Below are 12584 nucleotides of genomic sequence, written 5' to 3' on the forward strand. Positions count from 1 at the left end.
TTCTCACAGCCCTAAATCCAAACCGCATCCTATCTTAGAATCTCAAAATTCCAAACATTGGGATCATCCACAGCTTAAATTAATAGGAGCGACGGCGATTGTCGAGGGATACCGCAGAAATGCCTGCACACAGCTTTCTTGGCAACAAAAGGAATGAGAAAAATGGGGGAGGGAAGGAAGAAGTGGAGGGAAGAAGAGTCGAACGAAAAGCAAAGCGCAGTTTGTTTGTTTGTTTGTTTGTTTGTTTGTTTGTTTGTTTGTTTTTGGAAAAAAGCAATGGGATTACACAACTGAGTGTGGGTGGGTGTTTGAGTCAGGACCCACAAAACGATTTGTTTGCTGAGGTAAAAAATTGAATTGGGAAGTGAAAGTGAGTAGGATGGGAATTCCCTGAAGACTTAACAGTGGGTGAATTCAGGCAATAAATTAGCTGTTCACCGGGTCAGGAACCACTTTTCTCTGTCTGGATCGCAAGCAGGAAAGGGGACCAAGCGCAGATATGAACAGACAAGGTTTCTTCACCGTCTTTGTCCTTCTGGCTTGCTGTGTGGCTCTCATGCAAGGTAAATTAATGATCTGGTTATCTTTTTGGGGTTCTAGAAGGGAGGCATTTCCAAGCTCACCCACCCACCCCCAAGATTTTCAAGACCCCGTTCCTGTTTCTTCTACTTCTTGCTCCTCCGTCGCTCCTTCGGCCAACTTCCTTTTCGTATCCTGGTGTAACCTTTTCGGAACCTAGAAATCAGGAGAAATTTCCTGACAGTGAGAACATTTAATCAGTGGAACGGATTTGCTTCCAGAACAAATTGGGGTTGCTCTAACGTTAAGAGGTTTTTCAAGAAGACAGGGAACAGCCATTTGCCCTGAAAGGGTATATATTTTTTATTTATTTTATTTATTTGCCACAGCAATATATGTAGGCATCATACAAAAAGATTATATAGTATATAGACATATATATGAGTAAATATTAGGAGGTATAAGCATATATATATATAGGAAGAAGAAAAGAAAAAACAATAGGACAGGAACGGTAGGCACGTTTGTGCTCTTATGCACGCCCCTTACGGTCCTCTTAGGAACGGGGTGAGGTCAATAGTAGAAAGTTTTTGGATAAAGCTTTTGGGATTATGGGAAGAGACCACAGAGTCAGGTAAAGTATTCCAAGCACTGATGATTCCGTTACAGAAGTCATATTTTCTGCAATCTAGATTAAAGCGGTTGACATTAAGTTTAAATCTATTGGTTGCTCTTGTATTATTGCAATTAAAGCTGAAGTAGTCTTTAACAGGAAGGACATTACAATAGATGATTCTATGAGTTAAACTTAGGTCCTTGAACAAGGGGTTGGACTAGAAGACCTCCAAGGTTTCTTCCGAACTCTTGTTATTCTTGTTATTCGGGGACGCCTTCCTCTGTTCCTAGTACTCTGGAATGTCTGTTTCTGGCTTTGAAGTGGTGGTAGTGGGGAAACAGGAATGAGAGGATCTGGGTTGGGAAAATAAGATTTGCTTTATGGGAACAGGGTCAAGAGAAGGCAGCTGTGGAGTCCAGTAGACTAAAGGAATGCATTGATGGGTGAAAACATGCATGAAATGAAATCTACGTGATTTATTTGTCGCCTCGGTCTGAGAAATTCTCAGTTTCTTCCTTTCTTTCTTTTTTTTTTTAGACAAACATACATAAAAACATCTTCAATATAAATACAAACAGCGTGTCGGTTGGTTGATTACAGATCTTTTGTGCAATTTCACCATATTCATAATGTGTAATTTATCTAGTTTTACATTTTACCAGTCTAATATATATATCCAGATATTTTGGTCAATTAATTATTTGTTTAACTATAGGTATTTCTTCCCTCACTTCTTATAATATAATATAATATAATATAATATAATATAATATAATATAATATAATATAATATAATATAATATAATATAATATAATATAATATAATAATATAATATAATATAATATAATATAATATAATATAATATAATATAATATAATATAATATAATATAATATAATATAATATAATATAATATAATATAATATAATATAATATAATATAATGTAACAACAGAGTTGGAAAGGACCTTGGAGGTCTTCTAGTCCAACCCCCTGCCCAGGCAGGAAATCCTACACCATCTCAGTCAGATGGTTATCCAACATTTTCTTAAAAATTTCCAGTGCTGGAGCATTCACAACTTCTGCAGACAAGTCATTCCACTTATTAATTGTTCTAACTGTCAGGAAATTTCTCCTTAGTTCTAAGTTGCTTCTTTCCTTGATCACTCATTGCTTCTTGTTCTACCCTCAAGTGCTTTGTATAAAATTTGTAAAATTTTATAACTTTATAAAAATTTTATAAAATAAAATTTGTATAAAAAGTTCTAAATTTTATATTAATTGTACTATATTATTCATTTCATCATCTTAAATCAAACCGATAATATTACATTATATTTTGTATGTTTCAACAATTCTTACGTTGTAAAAGTCTCTATCAAACTTCATTAACATATTTTTATCTAACCATTGATAAAATAAATCCCATATCTTATAGAATTGTTTATCTTCCTGTTCTCTAATTTCAAATGCCAATTTGCTCATTTCAGCGCATTCCATTATTTTCTTAATAATTTCATCCTGCGTTGGTATTTTCTCGTTTTTCCAGTTTTTAGTAAACACAATTCTAGCCGCTGTTGCTACATTCACAATCAAATATCTCAGTTCTCTATTATAAGTTTCAGGTATGATCCCCAATTAAAAAAGACCTCTGGTTTGTTTGTTTTTTTGGTTTGTTTTTTTGCATTTATATCCCGCCCTTCTCCGAAGACTCAGGGCGACTTACACTATGTTAGCAATAGTCTTCATTCTATTTGTATATTTATATACAAAGTCAACTTATTGCCCCCAACAATCTGGGTCCTCATTTTACCTACCTTATAAAGGATGGAAGGCTGAGTCAACCTTGGGCCTGGTGGGACTAGAACCTGCAGTAATTGCAGGCAGCTGCTGTTAATAACAGACTGCATTAGCAGTCTGAGCCACAGAGGCCCATATAGTTTGAAGTCTATATGTTTTTATATCATTTTTTCCAACCACGTGTGGATTTTAGTCCAATATTTTTTAGCTTCTACGCACGTCTACCACATATGGTAATATGAGCTGGGTACCTGATGGCATTTCTAACATTTTTCGGATTTATTCTTAAACATTCTGGCTATTCTTGTCGGGATTAGATGCCAGCAGTAAAATATGATTGTGACTGATGGGTGAAGAATTCACCTTTCCTAAATAATCCCTTGCAGGATTGCCCACCTCCAGACGGGAGCGCTGTTTTTGCAAAAGACCAGGCGTGCTGTCCGTGAACATGGACCGTGTGGAGAAAGTGGAATACTACAAGTCAACCAGTAGCTGTGGACAAGAGGAACTGCTGTAAGTAGCTGAGCCGAATCCTGCTGCCTTCTCCCGTTGAAGCTATTGAATTGCTCTCTAGGTAGTCCTTGACTTACGACCACGAACAAAATCCAAAATTCAATTTTGGAAGTCCAAAATTTCCATTGCTCAGTGAAATGGTTCTTCCCTCTCCCCTTTTATGACCGTTTGGGCCACCGTTTTTAAGTGAATCCCTGCAATCGTTCAAGTTAGTAACACCATTGTAAAGCGAATCCGGCTTCCCCATGGATTTTGCTTGTCACAAGGTCTTAAAAAAGGGAATCATGTGACCCTGGGACATTGCAACCGTCATAAGTACATGCCAGTTGCCAAATGCTGGGGTTTTGATCATGTGACCAGGGGAATGTTTTTGGGTTTGTTTTTTTTTGCTGAAACAAAGGGGAACAATTAACTTGCAATCTAGGGGTTTGAGGACTAGAAAGTGTAGACTATGGAAAGAAGGAAACTATGTTGTAACCTTTGAGAGAGAGGCTAAAATATAAATAAATGTAACTGCCTTTAAAAAGGTTGGAAACCACCTTATAAGCTTCTCTTTCCTTTTCCTTTTCCTTTTGCCTTCCCCTTTTCCTTCCTTATTTGCATTTGTTTCAGTTACTTATTTCTTTTCTTTCTTTTCCTTGCATTTTCTTTTTCTTTTTTTTATTGAAAAACTTTTGTAATAAACAGTATCCCATCTTCCAATATTGTAATATCAAAAATTATTCCTCCGTATACCTTATAATCCATCATATTTATATATCCATCATACATAATAATAAACATCATCTTTCCTTATATAAATTTAAGATTTACCTCATATTCTTCACCATATTCCCCACACCATAAATTTCTAAACAATTTACACCCCGTTTATCATACAATCCATAACTTCTTTCTACTTTTTATATTCAGAAATATCACTTATAATTTACCCTATCCCATGAAAGGAAAGTCTTTTCATTTGAAAATATTACTTCTTTACTCCTTGCTCTTTACGTTTAATAGTTACAATCATACTGTGATCCTATTTTTTTTAATGTATCTTTTTATCCTTTTAAAACTTCCATAGGTGGGTGCCTATGTACCTTGAAAAAGCAGCAAAGCTATGGGACTTTGAACCTAATCTATTTTTCATGTTCCATATCCCCATGTTAAACCAAACTTTGATGCCACTGGTTGTAGGTATCTATAAATGTATACATGATTCTCTGTGTGTCTCCTTCTCTCCCTTTGCAGAATAGAATAGAATAGAATAGAATAGAATAGAATAGAATAGAATAGAATAGAATAGAATAGAATAACAGAGTGGGAAGGGATCTTGGAGGTCTTCTAGTCCAACCCCCTGCTTAGGCAGGAAACCCGACACCAATTCACCAAATGGTTATCCAACATCTTCTTAAAAACTTCCAGTGTTGGAGCATTCACAATTTCGGGAGGCAAGTTTTTCCACTCATCCATTGTTCTAACTATCAGGAAATTTCTCCTTAGTTCTAGGTTGCTTCTCTCCTTGATTAGTTTCCACCTATTGTTTCTTGTTCTGCCTTCAGGTGCTTTGCAGAATAGTTTGACTCCCTCTTCTTTGTGGCAGCCCCTGAGATATTGGAACACTGCTATCATGTCTCCCCTAGTCCTTCTTTTCATTAAACTAGGCATACTCAGTTCTTACAATCGTTCTTCATATGTTTTAGCCTCCAGTCCCCTAATCATCTTTGTTGCTCTTCTCTGCACTCTTTCTAGAGTCTCTACATTGTTACATTGATGAAAACTGAATCAGTATTCCAAGTATGGCCTTACCAAGGCATTATAAAGTACTATTAATCGTTTCATAGTTCCCATCACCAATCTCTTTCCACTTATGACTGTATGACTATAACTTGTTGCTGGCAATCCTTATGATTTATATTGATATATTGACCATCAATTGTGTTGTAAATGTTGTACCTTGATGAACGTATCTTTTCTTTTATGTACACTGAGAGCATATGCACCAAGACAAATTCCTTGTGTGTCCAATCACACTTGGCCAATAAAAATTCTATTCTATTCTATTCTATTCTATTAATACTTCACATGATCTTGATTCTATCCCTCTGTTTATGCAGCCTCTCTCTCTTTCTTAATACTTTTTACTGTTGTTCCTTTTCTCCCATTTAACTCGCAGTCTGTGAGACAGATAGGAAAGCCCCCACACATACATACACACATACATATGTACACAGGATCAATGCTCTTGCAGGCAAACAACAGTTTTACAACCCTGCCTCCTAAATCTGCAGCATGAGGCACGTATCAAAAAGAGAACTGGTCTCCTACCCTCTGGAAGACAAATAAAGGGATAAGTCAAACTACCTGATTTAAAAACAAAACTTGAAAGCAACAAAAATTCCATTAGCTGCTTTCAATGGTCACACAGCCGAAAGTCACGTAGCTGCAAACGAAGTAAGACGGAGAAAACCGCAAAAGATCCAAGGTGTGGTTTCAAACAGATGCCCTAAAGATATATATAAAAAAGATAAATTCATTTAGTTTGTTCAGTTCATACACTGCATGGTAAACCTTATGAGCAGACCCTAAAATAATTAATTCACACAGTAGCTGGCAGAGACAAAAGTAAACTTCAGAAATAAGAAAGTGTTTGAGACGAAATTGATTTTGAACTTAATAGCAGCAAGACTGTTAATTGGACAATATTGGAAGAAAAAAGAAGTAGCCACAATAGAAGAATGGATATTGAAAGTTTCTAATTTGGCTGAGATGGCTAAAATCTCAGCCTTCTTGAAAGACAGTACTCAAGAAAAATATCTAAACGAATGGAAGAATTGGATTGATTGTATTCAAAATAGATATCAGATTAAGAAATTTCAGATTGCCTTTGAATGAAGGATGTTGTTTTTGATTTTAATGGAAGAAGTCAGGTTATGTGAGAGAGAAGGATTATAATTGTGTTAGATTTTAAAAATTTAATGTATGACTATTTGTTTATTGAACTATACCTTGTGTTTGCTCCGGGAAGTCGGGGGGGGGAGGGGGGTTTTGGAGGGAGGGGGGAAGGAGGGGGGGAGGGGAGGGGAAAAATTTAATTGTTTTTGTAAAACTTTTTCAATAAAAAAAAAGTGTTTGTTTCCAACAATCAAATGTTTAAATTGTAAATTAATGGTGTGAAATACACATCCATATCTTAGTTAGAATAAATCCTTCCAAGGACTCCTGTTGGGATCTCCTGGAATTTTTCAGCTTTTTTATTGTTCACATCCTGAAATCAGGATTGGGACAAGATGATCTTAGCTCCTTTATGCGTCCTAGTAGCCAGGATGTCTAGCTTGGATTTTAAAAAATCCCAAAGTTTTCCCCCAGAGGGTTATTATGGAAGTCTTACATATGGTTTCCTCAGCTCCGCCTTAGGTCTTCCTCCTTTGAGGTCAACAGTTGTGGGTATGTTGAGTTTGCAGCTGACAATCTGGAGAGGTAACAGTAACAGAGTTGGAAGGGACCTTGGAGGTCATCTAGTCCAACCCCCTGCTCACGCAGGAGATCTATACTAGGGACTCGAACCGTGTTGGAAGGCAAGTGAACGGGCTTCGAAACAGTTGCACTGTTGGTCAATGAATGATGAATGTTAATAACATCAAACAATCCTAATTTGGTCTAATTTGGTCTCTAATTTGTATATATGCAGAGTGTTCCTGAGAAACCAGCGAAGACGTTGTCTGAACCTGAACGGGGACCAAGGCAGGAGAATTAAACTGGTAAGCAGCGATTATTTTGGTGAAGCTTTAGCTGTGTTTGTGTTTTTCCAAGGACCAAAAATCAAGCTGGAATGAGGAAAGAAATTTTTTTTTTTAACTGGAATGAGGAAAGAATTTTTTTTTTTAACTTTGTTTTATTCCTGCGCAAATAGAGAGCCTCACACTTGGGAATCGGAGCATCCTGAGTAAAAGTTGGCTCGGATATTTGTACAAAAAGCTTTTTTTGTTATTTACCACATTGTGTGGTAAATTTTTTTTGTACAAATAGCTGAGCCAACTTTTACGCATCCTGCAGGATGCTCCGATTCCCAAGTCACTGTGATTTCTTTCACAAGGTTAGCGTTCTCCCTTGGCTGATCATGTTTGCCATATTTAGTACAAAATTACTCATAGCAGGTTCTTGAAACCTTATAAATCTTATCTCCTTGCCAGATGTTTATGGAGGCTCTCGGTCACCCAGGTCATAGTTGTCTTAAAAGTGCTTTTTCAAAAGGCAACTGTTTTTTCCTTGGGGAAGAAGTTTCGCTTCTTTTCCAAGAAGCTCCATCGGACGATGAAGACCAGACGACTGCAAAGAAATATATTCCTTCCACCTTGCCACCATAATCCTTTTCAGAACCTATCCTCCACCATCCAGTCAGAACTGATGAAGCTTCTTAGATCAGAAGCAAAACGCCTTCTTCTTCTTCTTCCTCAAGGAAGAAAGTGGATCATTTAATCAGTTCTAACTACAGGTGGCTCATTATTCTACATAGCTGCATTAATTCCTGGCTGACTTGCTCTTCAAAACATCTTTTCTTAGGAATGGAATTCCTTTCCTATAGAAGTGATCACTTTGGCTATTGCTTTCTCTAGGATTTAAAGGGGACTTTCCCTGTTGGAAGGATTCCCTTATTTTATATTCTTCGTCATTTTATATACTTAAGCGATCATCAAGCTAAAATATAGGGAGAATGGTTGCAGGAATTGGGTATGTCTAATTTAATGAAAAGAAGGACTGGGATGACGTGATCGCAGTCTTCCAATATTTGCGGGGCTGCCGCAAAGTAAAGGGAGTGTCAACCTATTCTCCAAAGCACCTGAGGCAGGGGTGAAATCAGGTAGGTTCTGACAGGTTCTGGAGAACCAGCAGCGGAACTTTTGAGCAGTTCAAAGAACCGGTAGCGGAAATTTTGAGCAGTTCAGAGAACCGGCAAATACTACCTCTGGCTGGCCCCAGAGTAGGGTGGGAATGGAGTTTTTGCAATATCCTTCCCCCAGGAGTGGTGAGAGAACGGGGATTTTGCAGTATCCTTCCCCTGGAGTGGGGAGGGAATGGAGATTTTGCAATATCCTTCCCCCAGGAGTGGGGAGGGAATGGGGATTTTTGCAATATCCTTCCCCCAGGAGTGGGGTGAGAATGGGGATTTTGCAATATCCTTCCCCCTGGAGTGGGGAGGGAATGGGGATTTTTGTTAAGGGTAATCTGGGTTCACAACCAAGATCGTGGACTGTTGAGCAAAGTACCCTATGCATGAAAATGACTGAGACTGGTTGTATACAATAACAGTCACTTGCAGACAAACTGGGGTTTGATATTCCTTTACTTTTATGGAAAAGGCAAAGACATAGTCCAAAAACAATTCCAGGTCATACACATATAAAGCCAGTCAGGGATGTTACAAAGTCTTCTTACCAATGTAGACTTGCAACAACAAACAAGGTCTTCTTTCAGTTCGGCAAAACACAGTTCAATTCACAACAGTCAGTATCTTGAGGAATCAGTAACTAGTCATGATCAAGCAACGATCATAAAGCTCAAATATACAGTTGCAGCATGTCATTAGGTTACAATGCTGTAGCATCCCTGTAGATTCCCCACAAGCCATAATTTAGTAGTCCTTTTATACTTTGGCTACAGAGCTCAACCAGTCAGGATGCTTGCATGATGCAGCACAGCCTTAAAGCAATATCATGCCTTTCTACCAACATACATAGTTAGTTTATATATTGTCTGGCCAACTAATTAGGCAAATAATAATTTCCTGACAGTATCCTTCCCCTGGCACGGCCACCAAGCCACGCCCACAGAATCGGTAGTAAAAAAAATTGGATTTCACCACTGACCTGAGGGCAGGACAAGAAGCAATGGATGGAAACTAATCCAGGAGAGAAGCAACCTAGAATTAAACACACATTTCCTGACAATTAATCACTGCTTGCCTCCAGAAGTTGTGAGTGCTTCAACACTGGAGGTTATTAAGAAGAGACTGGATAACTATTTGTCTGAAATTGTATTGGGTCTCTGAGATTTCCAAGGTCTCTTCCGACTCTGCTATTCTGTTATTCTATCAGTCAGAACACAAAGGATTTTAAAAGAACACCATCAACTTTCAATGCAACCTTTTATAGGTTGAGAAAACTAATCAAGTTTCCTATGTTTTCTTTACAGGCAATTATGGAAAAAAACAAGGCCAACCAATGAAGTTCAAACTGAGTTTTAGAGAAGCTGCTTCACAAATGATTCACTTCCTAAAGACACGTAATCTAGTTTCCGAAGGATTCACAATCTATGACATCCACGTTGGGAGCCAAGAGCGTTATTCTTATCAAGCTGATGGGGTTCAGAAGTTAACCCCAAGTACTTCCTGTAGGAATTTATTAAAACAAGAGTAATGCAATGAGCTGAAATGTCTGTAATTTTGTCTTGATTTTGACATCTCTGACCATGGAAGACGAACTCATTCTTCCAAATCAAACAAGCCAGGACAATGTGATAGAAGCACCCTTCGTTCCTGAATGTTTTATGCTTGTAACACCAATGCAGATGGTCCTTGACTTGCAACCACAACGGAGCCCAGCGTTTCCGTTGCAAAAGCAAGTGAGATTTCCTTCATTTCGCGACCTTTCTCGCACAGCCCTTAAGTGAATTCGCTGCAGCTGTTACGTTAGTAACACCACTTTCGAATCTGGCTTCCTCCTTGACTTTGCTTATCAGAAGGTCGCAAACCGGGATCACATGACCTCGGGACCCTACAACCGTCATAAATCTGAGTCCGTTGTCAGTTTTGGTCAGGTGACCTTGGAGTTGTTGCAGCAGTCTTGAATCTGAAAATTATCCCTGTTTTCAGTGCCATTTTAACTTCAAAAGGACTAGTTGGTGGCTCAGTGGCTTAAGACACTGAGCTTGTCAATCAGAAAGGTTGGCGGTTCGAATCCCTAGTACAGGTTTCCTGCATGAGCAGGGGGTTGGACTAGATGACCTCCAAGGCCCCTTCCAACTCTGTTACTGTTTACCTGAATTTTAATCATGTGACCATGGGGATGAACAATGGTTGTAAGTGTAAAAAAATTGATCCTAAGTTCGTTTTTTTTCCGTGCCATTGTAACTTTGCATGGTCACTAAATGAATGGTTGTAAGTCAAGGAGTACCGATATTTCATGCTGGTTAATACCATTATAGGCTTCCATTCCTGATCGTGTTCCGTGTGTGTTGTAATGTTGCAGTCCAAGCTTTATCATTTTTTAGTAGCATTGCAAATTTGTGCGCAAGTACGTAAGTCGCAGAATGCAACATAACATACCTCTCATTACGTCCTCTGTGGGCACGTGTGTATATAGTCTATGATAGTTAAAGAGAATATTTCTTCAATATTTCAATAAATGTCATTCTGCTATTCTCTGTCTGACTTTTTATTCACACAGTATGTCCCCAAAATATATTTTAACCTGATTAAACCTGATATTTAACCTGATATTTTAACCTGATATTTTAACCTGATTGCTGAATAAACCCAAATCCTTTGGTTGTCACACACTCAAAACAATAAATTTACCAAACTGGCTGAGTTACACAACACAAAGAGGTGCTATTCGGCAAGTTCTGACAGGTTCCGAAGAACCGGTAGCGGAAATTTTGAGTAGTTTGGAGAAGCAGGAAATACCACCTCTGACTGGCCTCAGAGTGGGATGGAAATGGAGATTTTGCAATATCCTCCCCCTGGAGTGGGAAGGGAACGGGGATTTTGCAATATCCTTCCCCTGGAATGGGAAAAGAATGGGCATTTTGCAGTATCCTTCCCCTGGAGTGGGAAGGGAACGGGGATTTTGCAATATCCTTCCCCTGGAGTGGGGAGGGAATGGGGATTTTGCAGTATCCTTTCCCTGGAGTGGGGAGGGAATGGGGATTTTGCAGTATCCTTCCCCTGCCACACCCACCAAGCCACGCCCAGCAAGCCATGCCCACAGAACCGGTAGTAAAAAAAGTTGAATTCCCCTACTGATCTGACACAAAACAAAGCTTTGCCCTTGTAGAAATGTAGCATCCAGATTTGTATCGGATCTTGTTCAATTTACAGTGCTTGTATTTTTCAACCAATATAAAGTCTCGGGCACAAATTGGACACGATTTTAAATGTGTGTGTTTGCATTTCACTTGCAATATATTTTTTGTTGGAAAATTTCATCGTCTGGCAGCTTAGGCATCTGCAAGAGGGTTTAAAAAAATCAAGATGGCAACCACAAAGTGATCAAAGCCGCCACCTTGACTTTATTTTAACCTCAGCTAAAGAAGTGATCGAAAATTAGGAAATGGAGCATGGACCTTCCTTTCTTTCTATGAAGCTAGCCCTAAATTGTTTCTCTTTTGAAGCTGGATTTGGCACGGAGTGGGCTTTAGAGTCACAGGCTAGGAAATATAAATGTATAAAAAATAAAAGACAAAAAAGTAATTTTCACTTGAGCTAAAGAATACAAGATAGAGGACTGCTATTATTTTTGGCTCATGCTAAAGGGGAAAAAGAGATATTGGGAGCTGTGTTCTGTGCTTGATTTAATTAGCTGTCACTTTGCGGTCCTGTTTTGTTTCATTTCAAAATGAAACGAATTAAAGAAAAAAACAACAACAAATAAACATTATGCTCATTTGTGATCTCTGCCTTCCGGGAGAAGTTTCTCCTGACTGGACATCCATCAGAGCTTTGGGGATTAGAAATTCCCAAATTTCTAGCCAGCACAAGAAAAATTCAGCTCTAAATAGGATTACTAGACATTCTCCATCCAGCAGACGCAGCCTTAAAATTAAACATTGTCCAGATAGTCTTCAATGCATGGCCATGACTGAGCCCAAAATTTACGTGGCTAAGTGAGACATTTGTTAAGTAAGCTTTGTCCCGGTTTACGACCTTACGTGCCACCGTTGCTAAATTAATCATTGAAATTGTTAAATCAGTAACATAGCTGTTAAGTGAATTGGCTTCCCCATTGACTTTGCTTGGCAGAAGCTATGATCCTATTATATGCCTGAAATACACGTCAGTGTAAAAGGGCCACAGTTGGGACAGCAATGCCATGACGTGTAAATGGACTTCCCATAGCAAAATGCAAAGACACTTTTACATCTGAAAACTTTCA

General features: G+C 38.4%; 1 protein-coding gene across 1 annotated transcript; it reads left to right on the top strand.

Moving 5' to 3' along the window:
• The first annotated feature begins 436 nt into the window (after positions 1-436).
• CXCL11 (C-X-C motif chemokine ligand 11) lies at positions 437-10849 on the top strand. The gene is made up of 4 exons (XM_058193421.1): positions 437-563; positions 3321-3447; positions 7124-7193; positions 9625-10849. The coding sequence occupies exons 1-4, from the start codon at positions 500-502 to the stop codon at positions 9655-9657; spliced, it is 294 nt and encodes a 97-aa protein (XP_058049404.1). The 5' UTR covers positions 437-499; the 3' UTR covers positions 9658-10849.
• The last annotated feature ends 1735 nt before the right edge of the window (positions 10850-12584 follow it).

The sequence above is a fragment of the Ahaetulla prasina genome, chromosome 8, assembly GCF_028640845.1.
Source record: "Ahaetulla prasina isolate Xishuangbanna chromosome 8, ASM2864084v1, whole genome shotgun sequence".
NCBI classification, from domain to species: Eukaryota; Metazoa; Chordata; class Lepidosauria; order Squamata; family Colubridae; genus Ahaetulla; species Ahaetulla prasina.